At 36.9% G+C, this 14,220-nt stretch overlaps 1 protein-coding gene across 1 annotated transcript; it reads left to right on the top strand.

The window, feature by feature from the left end:
- The first annotated feature begins 334 nt into the window (after nucleotides 1-334).
- Nucleotides 335-10,868, top strand: rnd1a (Rho family GTPase 1a). Its single transcript, XM_067370949.1, has 5 exons — nucleotides 335-535; nucleotides 894-981; nucleotides 7,096-7,205; nucleotides 7,352-7,486; nucleotides 7,570-10,868. Exons 1-5 carry the CDS (start codon nucleotides 416-418, stop codon nucleotides 7,813-7,815), a joined length of 699 nt encoding a protein of 232 aa, XP_067227050.1. The 5' UTR covers nucleotides 335-415; the 3' UTR covers nucleotides 7,816-10,868.
- Nucleotides 10,869-14,220: the final 3,352 nt, after the last annotated feature.

The following is a 14,220-nucleotide window of genomic DNA, read 5'->3' as shown; positions in this document are numbered from 1 at the left end:
GCATATATAACACGTAAAGAGTTTGAGATTATTTTACCGCTCTGTTTCAGAGCGATTTAATTTCTCAACTTTCATTTTCATCTCACGTCTATTGTCATTTTCACGGCTACCGCGTAAACTTTCTTACAAAACCCTCCCTTTCATACTTTGTTACCATTGCTTAATGTAAGAGGCGCATTTATATCGGCTAAATCAATGTGCAGACTCCAGCTGGGCGGACGCATTTCGGGGGCAGTGGAACTCGAGCGCGAGCAGGAGAGCGCGTCGCTGATTGGATAACAGAGCTGTATAAATTGCCGCAGTGCCGTATTTCTCTCTTTCGTGGTGATTTAGTCCAAACCCCAATGCGGTCTGAACAAACTGCCCAGGGCCGTCAAACGAGAGAGCCACCGCGCACAGGACCGTCTTATTTACAATGAAGGAGAGAAGAATCAGCCAGCCTTTGGTAATGCGTTGTAAACTGGTTTTAGTTGGAGACGTGCAGTGCGGGAAAACTGCAATGTTGCAAGTCTTGGCCAAAGACTGTTATCCTGAGGTATGTCCTACTCCCTCTCTCACACACACGTATTCATTGAGCGGATAATGATGTGTAGGCTATTTTCGATAGTAGTGCACTTGGATGCTTGCTTATGACATTATGCAACAATATACTGTGACATTAATTACGCACTGCGTTTGGTTATCTTGGATATTCATACATCAACAAGGTGATACTCCATGTATCTTTCTCATGCGAGTTGTTTGCACGTGTTGACGCTGGGGGGGAAATCAACACGTTTGAAAACAAACCATGATATCTTAAAGCGTTTTAAGCGGAATGAATTTTTTTTTATACATACGTTAAATGATTAAGTAATTAAATAACGTGTTTCATTTCGTACCCCTACCCACAGACATACGTCCCAACAGTGTTTGAAAACTACACTGCTGGACTGGAATTAGAGGAGCAGCGCGTGGAGCTTAGTTTATGGGACACGTCAGGTGAGCGAGAGAACGACTAACAGCTGTACAGCCGTGATGCTGGTTTACATAACAAAGCATTTAAACTGATGAACACATTTGCACTCAGTCATTTTTGCTAATAAATACACGTGCCAACGCTTTTGAGGAATATCATTAAATGGACCCCAAAATTTAAATTCTGTAATCATTTAGGCCTGCTCATTCCAAACCTGTACTTTTTTTTTTTTTTTTTGTCCATACAAAAACAAACAAACAAAAACTGTTGTTTTGGAACCAATTTACTTTTAATGTCTACACATAAATAGTTTAAAAAGATGAATGCAAAAAAGCAGCTTCACTGTGAAATGGATTCAAATAGTGAACAAAGTAAATGTGTTCAGGCCAATAGGTGTCTAAAACTGCTAGTAGTATTGGAATGAGAGCCAATTCATCAGAGCAGTTAATGATTTTGACTCTGATTTTGTACAATGCAAAAAAATAACATCATAATTCATATATATATATATATATATATATATATATATATATATATATATATTTATATATATATATATATATATATATATATATATATATATATATATATAAAATCAATATATCAAATATACACTGAAGTAACCCGAGTCCCTGAATGACTATAAATTGCACGTTTCAGTGATATTTTAATTGTCTTCAGTGCATTATATATTTCATTATTGCTTCTTTATCCTGTTAATGACTTTCATTTAGACAAAATGCATGTTTATATAATTATTAAAGTTTATTTAAAATAGATTTGGATTTGATTTTAGCATTACAATAACAAACTTTAACTTTACAAAATGACTTTGTGTAAATTCCACATGCATTTGTTTGTGTGCATTCTCGGCTGTTGTGTTGACTGTTATTGGGCTAGTAGGTCAGTCAGACATTACAGGTTAGACACACCATCAGCACCTGAGCCCTGAGTCAGAGAATGCAAGCTGACATATGTGAAGCTGCAGTAAGTGAGAGGATCTGGCATCTGCAACACCTGAGACCTATCCTCAGGCGTCAGACGCTGTGGTGTGCCATCTTCACCTTCTGTCTGCCTCTGGATCAGACAAGGTCTCTGATTAGTTATTAAAATAATCAGGGCTGTATAGGACAGCACAGGATTTTGCCATGTTTTGGAATGTCTCACTGTGACATGCAAAGCCTTTCTGATGACGTAAGTGGTTTTTTAGAGATACTGTCCCCTATCTGAAGTGGATTACAGAGATCAGCTCCTGTTCCAGTGCCTGTGATTTTGGCTATCAGATTCAATATAGAATCAATGTATTTGGTCAGGGAATGTTTAGTCTGTGTATCTGATTATGAGTCTTATTAAGATTAGGCTACTAGAAAGCTGTGGTTCAATGACTGATAGCTATAGCGGTTACATTCCTATCTAGTAAAAAAACATGGAATGTTCTTCTGATAGTCTCATTTCTTTAGTCTATGTTTGGATTCAGAGTTTTTAGTGAAAAAGACATCTCTTAAAGAGACAGTAAGAAAACTGTCATTTAACTCGCCATCATATTGTTTCAAACCTGTATGACCTGTATAACACAAAAGAAGATATTTAGAAGAATGTATAGACAAAAACATTTGAAACAATGAAAGTCAATGGAGTCTAAAACAAAATTATGGGTGTGAATTAGTGATTTTTTTGGGGTGAACTATCACTTTAAATGAGTTGAAGGTTTCTCTCCTCAAAATTAATATTACTTTTATCATACCAATTTCACTCTAAAAAAAAAATAACTAAAAAATGAAACCAATTTACTCTCTAAAATACCATTTTCCATGACAAATATGACCTAAAATGCATTGTTTTATGGTATATTACTGTTTCAATGGAAAACAGTATTTTACTTGTAAATGTAAATTTGTTTAGTTTTTTTTACACTTATTTTTTTTAGAGTGTATGTACCTAACGTCTGTCTGGCTCTAAAGCTCTTTTAGTCCCATCTTTACTTCATAGTATATCATTATCTCTGTAAACAGTCTAAATGAGTATCTTTTGATATTGTTTTGGATGGATGATTCATGTCCTCCCCAAATGCCCTTATTTATAACTGATATTTCAACTAAGATTAATCTTTGCAATTGTGTATAGGTTTAATATTCTTAAATCCTGTAGCTGCTGTCATATTGCGTGCCGAGTAAAAAGCTGGGTTCTTCAGGGTCATGTTGCGTAGCACGTTGTGTAACATATCAGTCAGTGATGCCTGATGGACCTGAATCTATGTTAATTGTCATGCCTGACTGCTTGACAGAGTGCCTACTTTTAGGATGAGTGGATGGGATATTGCTTTTCTTTAATAGGTGCCTGATAAGGGAGATTATTGTTGTTGTTGTTTTTTTCACTAATTTTGTTGTTTGCTCCAGAAACTTGCAATGTGAGACAATTAATTTTTTTTGAACCTGTGGCAACTGGGACATTTTGCTAGCAAAATGGAATATTTCAGCCTTTGTTTCAAATTGGTACAAATGTTTTAATTTATTAATATTACAAATAGACTTTTTTTGTGGCTGATAAAACAAGTTATTTTTATGTGCAGAACTAATTAATATTAGATTTAGCTTTTTGAAACAATAAAACATCAATAAAACAATTTTCATTATTAAAATGTAAATAATAGTTTAGTAATATTAGAATACTTTTAGTATTACATTTTAGTCACTACTACTATATACACACACACACATATATATACATATAATAGTTTAAAAAAATAAAGGAACACTTTTTAATCAGAGAATAGCATCAAGTCAGTTAAAGTCCTGGGATATTGATCTGATCAGTTAAGTAGCAGAGGGGGATGTTAATTAGTTTCAGCTGCTTTGGTGTTAATTAAATTAACAACAGGTGCACTAGATGGGTTGAGGCCACTGACATTTTTTTTCCCTACTCATCTTTTCTGACTGTTTTTCGCTAGTTTTGCATTTGGCTAGAGTCAGTATCACTACAGACTCGACAATGGCACCCTGACTGCCACTAGATGTTGGAATGAAATCCTTGGACCTTCCTCCTGGTGCACGACAATGCCCGGCCTCAAGTGGCGAGAGTATGCAGGCAGTTCCTGGAAGATGAAGGAATTGATACCATTGAATGGCCCCCGCATTCTCCTTACCTAAATCCAATAGGTCTCCTGACCTAAATCCAACACCTCTGGGACATTATGTTTTAGTCCAGCTGACGTCGCCAGGTTGCACCTCAGACTGTCCAGGAGCTCAGTGATGCCCTGGTCCAGATCTGGGAGGAAATACCCCAGGACACCATCCGTCATCTCATTAGGAGCATGCTCCGATGTTGTCAGGCATGCATACAAGCACATGGGGGCCATACAAACTACTGAGTACCATTTTGAGTTGCTGCAATGAAATTTCAGCAAAATGGACTAGCCTGCTGCATCATTTTTTCACTTTGATTTTCGGGGTGTCTTTGAATTCAGTCCTCTGTAGGTTGATCATTTTCATTTCCTTCAAACTATGTGGCATCCTTTCGTTCCTAACACATTACCCAGTCCATATCAGTATATCTATCCAGCATGATATTTTTCCCCATTGAGATCTGATGTGTTTTCAAAGTGTTCCTTTAATTTTTTTAGCTGTGTGTGTATATATATATATATATATATATATATATATATATATATATATATATATGTATATATATATATATATATATATATATATATATATATATTTATATATATATATATATATATGTATATATATATATATATATGTATATATATATATATATATGTATATATATATATATGTATATATATATATATGTATATATATATATATATATATATATATATATATATATATATATATATATATATATATATATATATATATATATATATATATATATGAGAGAGAGAGAGAAGCTGCGTTTCCATTACCCTTCAAATTGAAAGTTTTTACACTTGCATGAGTTGTTTTTTCAGGCAATTCAAAAAAGGAATATTTCTCAAAACTGCAATGGAAACAGATTTTTCCATATTTACAGGTCACTATGTAAAAGTCGATCATTCTTTAAAGAAGGCGTGGTACGTTTGGAAACGAAGACAAGTTCTTTATTAAACTCACAAAAAGAAAAGAATTACAGGAATCCTGGATTCTAAACAAAGAAATGCCACAATTTATCTAGACCTTGAAGCAGATAAGAGGGAGAAACCCCTAGACACACCTCATACGTGGCCGCTCCCAAGTATAAGGGCCTTTCCTTGCCATTAATGCTTGGATAACATGCCTACGCCTCCTTCGATTAAAAATAATGGCTAGTGCAGTGGCTGCAATATATGTAAACCTACTAACCATGAGTTGGAATGACTTATCGTGAGGAAAAAAATAAGTTCACATAGCATCAGTTAAAATTACATTCACATAACATCAATTCATGGAAACGCCATAATTTCACAATAGTTTTTTTTATCAACATTTAGAAAATGGAATGGAAACCCTGCAAGAGAGAGAAAGAGAGACACATACTAAACATACTTCCTTATTATGGAATGTTAAAAACACTTAGATGGAATTTCCCAGTCATATTGACCTGGAACAGTGAAACAATACTGGGAAAACTGTCAAGACAAACTAACCCCAGACACTGAATCCAGATCAGTAGAGAAAAGAGTAATTGTGAAAGAAAACACATTTTATCTGACTCAGAATCTTGCATAAGATCAGAGCTTGAGAAGCCAATCAAACAGCTCCCATCTATTCCCTCATTACGCCAGTTAGGCTTTGCTAATTGTGCAAAGCCTTGTTAGGTGGCAACGCACAGGAGGAACACTGGCAGAGCGGTAGATGCTCGTGCACCCACACGCAAACACTCATCAGCATACGTGCACAAACACACTCTAATCACGACTAATTACAGAAGCTTTAATTGAATTTGCTCATCCGGCTCTCGCTGCTTCAGGCATCTCTTCACACGCTCTACAGATCAAAGAGGAGATGGCCATGAGAGGCTGCAACTGAGCCTTTGACAGGTCTGGTGTGGGCCACTCCTGTAGCTCTTATCATTGGAAATATGATTCGAGAGGAATATACAGTATTTTAATTTGTTTTTCAAACAGTCAGCTGTCAAGAGCAATTGCCTCTTGACAGCCTCTTGTATACTGTTTTGCTAGAACAGCTATAGGGAGATGTCCTACCATTGAGGTTTATGCCTGAATAGATCCATGACCACTCAGAGTACATCTGCTACCCAAATATATATTTTTGTCAGAAAAAAAAAATTTCATTAAACAACTTTTGTTTATAAAAATATATCTAAATATTCATTACATTTATATAATATAACATAATATAATAATTAATAGTGACACAGCCATAAATTCATCAATTGTCTTTTACTGGAAAATGATGGTACATGGTCACTGGTTTATGATTATTTTTACTGATACTTCAGTTGAACCAAACCTCATCTCTGTTTGCAAACTAATTAATTTGACCATGGTGACATTTAAAGCAGTTAATTAGCTACAATGGCCTTACTGTTGAGAGCTGTATTGTCTAGTGGAGTGCATAGATAGTGATATGAGGATTGCATGTAGATTCATTGTTTTGTCATGTCTCTCTTATCTTTCTGCTGGTATATAGCCATATACTCTCTGTCTAAACCTAGTAGGCTGAGTCACTGTCTACATATACAGCAGTAATACATGACTAGAGAGGCTATCACAACACCCAACATCTGAGCTGAGAGTCGATATTCTAAGCACAAATACATGAATATTGGGTAAAATGTGTCTTTAATGGACTTGCTTATAGAATAGAGCCATAGTATGACAGTGTTCATGTGTGCATCCTTCAATGCCGTTGCCGTAGTTACGGAATGAGATGAGTTTCGCTGTGTGCGGGGGACAAGACCTCCCCGGCAACTCATTCTGTCAATATAGGAATCTCCAAGACTCGCCCACACACGTGCACACACCTATTACAAGAGCTCCCATATGATTGCCATTTACATTATTATAATCGCCAGATCCCCTCCATAACATTTAATATTCCATATTAAGTAGCATGTGCTTCTTTCTCACCAGTATAATGTTATGTAATGCTAAGTTCCCATTATTGACATTTATTGTGTGGTTGCTCTTGCAGGTTCACCATATTATGATAACGTCAGGCCTCTCTGCTACAGTGACGCAGACGCTGTTCTGCTCTGCTTTGATATAAGTCGCCCTGACACTGTCGAAAGCTCTCTGAAAAAGGTGAAGTAAAATATTCTTTTTTTTCCAGTTAAAACATCTTAAAATCCTTAAAATAAGATGAAGGGTTAACTACCCCTTTCTTACATAGTGTTCAGAACTCATTAAGAATATTATTTTGCAGTATATTAACAGTTCTCTTCCTGCAGTGGAAAGCCGAAATCATGGATTTCTGCCCCAGTACTCGAATAATCCTAGTCGGCTGCAAGACAGACCTGCGTACAGATGTTTGCACACTGATGGAGCTGTCCAATCAGAGACTGACGCCCATCTCCCATGAGCAGGTCAGTCAATCATACCCTGCCTTTGTAAACTAGACTCCTCGCCTCGTTTTCCCCATCTCTGACTGCATTCTGTCTGTATGTAGGGCACCTTGTTGGCGAAGCAAGTAGGAGCGGAGGTGTACCTGGAGTGCTCTGCATTCACATCGGAGAAGAGCATTCACAGCGTGTTCCGCTCAGCAGCACTCACATGCCTCAACAAACTACAGCCCCCCATAAAGCAAAGCCCCACCCGCCGGCTCTCTAAACGCCTCCTTCACCTGCCCAGCAAGGCAGAGCTCCTGACCTCCTCCTTCAGCAAGGAGAGAACCAAGAGCTGTTGCATCATGTGAGCCCCATGTGCGCCACTCCAGCTCCAGAAAACGAATTTTCGCTCTTCAAGAGGGTTGGTTGGGGGGGTTTGAGAGAAGGGGAGGTCATGACCTTTCATGACCCCTCCCTCTCTATACACTTCAGTTGTTCTTCTTCCATTCTGACACCCCACCTGCAAACACACTCATCCCTACGATAAAGAGCTGCTGCCATTGTTCAAGGTTACACATCCTAATGCTAAAGTATCGATTGATTTCTCTTTACATGAACTGCATTTTGTATTAATGATCAATCAATCAGACAAAGAAGGAAACGCAGTGTATATTGGACACTGTTGAATATTTTTGTGGGTAGTCTTATTTGTTAGTGTGCACACATGTATGGGAATGTGGGTTGAGCTGTGAACGTAATTTAATATTTAAGGGGAAGAGGATGTGTTTCTGTTACACAGTACGCACTTTAGTGAACATGGATGTGATTGTTGATTGGAAAGTGAGAGGATGATTGAATACAGGTTGGCATTAGTTGCTGTTTCAAAACAGAATTATGCATTGCTTGTACTTGCTTGTCTCTGGCACTGATCTACGAGGAATCAAATATCACGCCATTCTGTTAGAAGCGTGAGGGGAGGAGCCAAACAAGATTTTATGTCCTCCTGAAAAAGGAGGACAGTGTTATAAATCTTGCTAGATGAAGCATCCAATCACATTTGTACAATCCAGATGTATTGGACATGCTGACACACTCTTTCACTTTCTCTCTCATCCCTACTGTAGTCCTTCATGTGCTTTCTGCCTCTAGAGAATGGGTCATAAATCTCAGTCAATGAAGAAGTCCAGCATTGCCTGGGCCATTTCTCTGTATAGAGCAGGAGTTATTGCCACAAAAACCCCTTCCAGATGTTCCAGGCATTCTTTTTTAGAAAATAAAATCCTTTACTGAAGTAATTTTAGAAATGGACTGGGAAGGTCATGGGGGATTACTAAGGGACATTGCAGTCCACCAAAACTGATCAATGTTGCATAAGCAAGGGGACAATTTTAATGCGACAGTTGATTTTTCTTCTACAGTAGTCTTAAAATCTGCCCCAATGGCTAATTCTTATTAACGGGCCTGTAAAAAGCTGATTTCTCTTGTTAAGTGGTGAAGCTGGTTATTCTCTGGACTGGGCATTAGATTACATTGTAATTTCAGTGATTCTGATGCATTCGGTTGGATCACTGTCACAGAGGACTCTCATCGTAAACCTCATTCTGGTAATCTCTGTCTTAAATCCCACAACCCCTGGTTGTGTAATGCTTAATCGTAAGAACAACTAAATCCTCACTTTGGACTTATAAATGGCTGAGTAGAAATGAAATAAGTCAGACGAGACAGCATTACTAAGAATCTGACCTCAGAATTACTGCTCCAACTCAAGTAGTTCATCAAATATAATATGATCAAAGAAATTGTTTGTGGAATAACTTACACTACCGTTTAAAAATTTGTGGTCAGTAAAGGCCAACTCACTGCGCAGACAAATGGTGACAATCACCAGATTACAGTACGTAATTTCTCAGACATTCCAAGATCCGACAAGCAGAGATTCAACATGTTCAATCGCCGAAAGCAAGAGTAGACCAATGCTGACAGACGGCGACATGGGTAACACACTTATCCGACAAAACCCAACAAAGTGTCTGTTTCGTCTGTCAGCATCTATTGGTGCAGTGTGAATCAACTGGCCTGAAGAGTTTTTTTTTTTTTTTTTAAAGAAGTCAATCTTTTTTTTCAGCAAGGATGCATTAAATTGATCAAAAAAGACAGTGAAGACAGTAATGTTACAAAAGATTTCTATTTCAAATAAATGCTGTTCTTTTGAACTTTGTTCATCAAAGCATCTTGAAGAACATGTTTTATGGCTTTCACACAAATATTCAGCAGCAGAACCGTTTTCAACATTGATAATAATAAATGTTTATTAAGCATCAAATCAGCATATTAGAATGATCTCTGAAGGATCATGTGACACTGAAGACTGGAGTAATGATGCTGAAAATTCAGCTTTACCATCAGAGCAATAATAGAGAACAGTTTATATAATTTTTAATTGTAATAATACTTTTGATCAAATAAATGCAGCCTTGGTGAGCACAAGAGACCAAATGGTTGTGTATGTTTGAAGACTTAGTTTTCAAATTTGGTCTTACATTACTTCTTCCTTCTTTTTTTCAACCCAAAATGTTGTGAAAACTCAGTCACAACACCTGAAGAATGGGAGTGAAAATACTGTACATAGAAAAAAGGTCTTGCCTTAACTGCACCTACATTATATCTACAATATTACAACTATATTATATTATATCATTTACTTTGTAAACTCTTATCTGAAAGGAACTTTAGGAGTTTGTTCAAACATCAACCTAAATGCTACAGTACATACCAATCACTGTTGCTTAGCAACAGACAAGTCAGTTAAGCTGGACTACATGTCTGAAAACCACTCGAGATAAGTTGAAAGAGAAACAGGGTGTAAACAAAGTGAAAATAAAGACAAGTTTTCTCACTGTAGCATAACAAATGGCTTTTTCATGGCTATAGTTTATAGTTCAATACATGAGTCAACTTACAGACCATCATCTTGATATAAATTTGTTACTGTTGTCTGGTTTAGTAGCACTCTTATATGTTATATGTTTGGTGGACCTCCACAATCTTCCTTTTTTTACTTAAGTCTGGACGTACATATGTTGTGCATAATCAGTTTTGTACAGCCCTTTAAATGATGTCTGTAAACAATTTCAAAACAGACAGTATGATTGTGTGTGCTATGTAATGTGTAACTTATTAATGGTTGATTATTGCGGTTCTGTTTTATTCTTCAGTTTCAGACAGTCTATTTTATATTGAATATTGGTTATTTTCCCTCGTCTTTGGTGTCATGTGTCACTCTTAAATTAATTAAAACCTGGATTTGGTCAGTAAATTGCATGCATGTTCCCTTCTTTTCAACACTCATTAAGACAAAAAAGGTTAAGACTTGCAGATCTAATAGCAGTCCAAAATATGAGAAATTTAACATGTCTAAATAACATGTATTTAACACACAATTGGCAGCAATCTCTATAAAATGAATTCAGCAATCATTTAAAAAAAAAAAAATGGGAAAAGTCACGGCAATTCATTGGTCAAAAAGCGTGGCAACCTGTTTCTTAAATATTAGGAGAGATTTCAAACCAGACAAAACAAAACATCCTCATATGACAGATTCTTCTAGGGGATCTATTATGGCCCTTTTTACAAGATGTAAAATAAGTCTCTGATGTCCCCAGAGTAGTGTGTATGTGAAGTTTTAGTCTCTGATTTTTTTATAACATGTTAAAATTTCCTTTTTTTGGTGATGAGCAAAAACAGGCAATTTTTGTGTGTCCTTTTAAACGCAAATGAGCTGGTGCTCCCAGCCCCCTTTCAAGAAGATGGCGGAGCTTCAAGAGCTCATGCTTCGGCATACCGACTACAACAAAACAGGATAATCTCACACACTAAAAAATGTCAGAAACTGTCAGTAGCTGTGTTCAGTTCAAACCAGATTCGAACAATATTGCCTACAGAGCCAGAGAATATGCTGAAGTAGAACAGGTATAATTTAGTTTAATTACGGTTATAACTTATGTTGTCACCACTATTAGTACAAGCCTATTGTAGCGGACCCCGTCCGAATGATGCAAAAACTTTACTGAGTTTTATGAAGTTTATTGTATTTCACACAAAAGATGAAGCGCCCATTCTCACCTCACAAAATCACAGTAAGAGCTGAATAAAACAGTACAAGAAGTGTGCATTAAAGTCTTATCCAAACTCTCTCTCTTGTCATGAACATACACAGCAAATTACACAAAAACACTTGTTACTTATAGTAAACAAATATATACAGACCTTATGCCTTTTTTCGGGGGTGCTTAAAGGGATAGTTCACCCAAAAATGAAAATTTGCAAGCATTATAAGACTGACAGATGGCAAAAATCATCATTTGTGTTCTACTGAAGAAACAAAGTCACCTACATCTTGGATGCACTGGGGGTAAGCAGATAAACATCAAATTTTCATTTCTGGATGAACTGTCCCTTTAATAAACTGGTAAGCTTTATATCCGTAAAATAAAGATGAACTGAAATAAAGTGCATGCTCCGGAGACTGTAAGCTGGATCACAAACAGTTTGTACTGATCCATCCTTGAGTAACAACTTTTTAGCAAAAACCTGTTTTATATTGTCCCTTTGTACAAAGTCTGGTGTAAAATGATTCACACCAGAGACAAACAAATTTAGGTATATGGGGGCGCATTCCCTTCAAAAATAAAACTAATATACTGTGTCTTCTGATGTCGGGTGTTCATGAAGACTATTGTGTTGTTGGACGTAAGAGTGAACTTAACACCTGACAGTGTATAAGGGTGCGTTCACACTTGTCATGTTTGGTTCGATTAAAATGAACCCTAGTGCGATTGCTCGGTTAGTGCGGTTAATTTGAACATATGTGAGCGCTGCCATCCGAACCCTGGTGCGCACCAAACAAGCGGACCGAGACCGCTGAAAAGATGGGTCTAGGTCCGCTTCCAAACGAACTCTGGCGCGGTTCGAATAATACATATGAACGCAAAACGGACCAAAGACATGTAACCGAACCAAAAACAGGAAGATGAGACCCTAAAAAGGACAGAATCCTCACGCATGTCGGTTTTTCTCGTCATAGACGCGAGTTTGCCCACCACAGGCATCAGTGGTCTATTCTAATGCGTCAGTGTCCATCAACAGTCTTGGATGGGGCCTGTACAAAGATTCACTTTGCACAGAATCTGTAAATGGCTTGTTCTGAGACACTGCTTATGATTTATGGGGATTAGAAAAAAAAAAGAGGAGTGTGTGGACTTTTATCATTACAGGGTGGTTGTGTACACACACTGTCAACACACGTTCAAACACCATGTAAAAGTGATTTTGCATAATAGGTACCCTTTAAATGAGCCATTTATTCAAACAGCACTCAAAACTAGGTCAACAGGTCTAAGAAAAACCAGGAGTAAGTAATGCGGTTCTGCAGGAATAGCAATGAAATGGCTGAATAACGAAGAGGCAGAAACATTAAAAAGATTTCCTGTGTGCATCTTCACATATAACAGAACTTCAGTGAGAGCTGCGCACTCACAGTCAACAAGCAGACAAGGCTTTGGAATATATGGTGATATTGTTAGGTAAAAATAGCTTTAGCTAAATAAATAAACATCACTTTTCTCCTCAGTCAGCTATGTAGTGACATACACTACTTTTTTCATGTTTTTGAGTCTCTTCAACTCACCAAACCTGCATTTATTTGATCAAAAATACAGTAAAAACTGTAATATTGTGAAATACTGTTACAATTTACAGGGTTAGTTCACCCAAAAATGAAATTTCTGTCATTAATTATTCACACTCACGTTGTTCCAAACCAGCAAGACCTTTGTTTTATCTTCAGAACACAAATTGAAATATGTTTTAGTCTCCTATGGAGTTGATGAAGTGAACGCAGTGCAGCGCTTCCGTGTTTAAGTCAGAACGCCAGCTCAGTATTGGCCGACGCTGTTGACTTGAGCAGCATGACGCATGCGTGTGCTGCTGACGCACGCAGGAGCTGGCCAATACAGAGTCGGCATCCTGAAGTAAAACCCGGAAGCTCTGCAATTTGTCTTCAACGTAAACTGTGTAGGAGAATGACAGGGTAGAGAGGAAATTGTTGAATAAAGTCGTTATTTTTTTTGTTTGTTTTTGCGCACAAAAAGTATTCTCGTCGCTTCATAACATTAAGGTTGAACCACTGTTGTCACGTTGACTATTTAAACAATGTCTTTACTACTTTTTTCTGGACCATGAATGTGGTAATTTCATTGCTTTCTATGGGAGATATATATATAAAAAAACTGATTTCATCAAATGTCTTACAGGTTTGGAACAACATGAGGGTGAGTAATTAATGACACAAATTTCATTTTTGGTTGAACTAACCCAAAGATATATATATATTTTTTACTTTAATTTATAACAGTGATGTGCAGTGGTGTTTTGACATATTGTCCTGTTAAATAAACATTACTTAAAAGGATAGTTGACCCAAAAATTAAAACCCTGTCATTTACTCATCCTCAAATTGTTCCAAACCTGCATACATTTCTTTGTCCTGCTGAACACAAAGGAATATATCTTGAAGAATGTTTGTAACCAAACAGTTGGACCCCATTGACTTGCATAGTATTTTTTTCTCCATACTATGGAAGTCAATGGTGTCCCACAACTGTTTGGTTACCCAAATTCTTCAAAATATCTTCTTTTGTGTTCAGCAGAACAATGAAATTCATACAGGTTTGGAATAATGTGAGGGTGAGTAAATGATGACAGAAATGTAATTT

The sequence above is a fragment of the Chanodichthys erythropterus genome, chromosome 20, assembly GCF_024489055.1.
Source record: "Chanodichthys erythropterus isolate Z2021 chromosome 20, ASM2448905v1, whole genome shotgun sequence".
Classification (NCBI taxonomy): domain Eukaryota; kingdom Metazoa; phylum Chordata; class Actinopteri; order Cypriniformes; family Xenocyprididae; genus Chanodichthys; species Chanodichthys erythropterus.
This window is presented reverse-complemented; position numbering and strand designations above follow the sequence as displayed.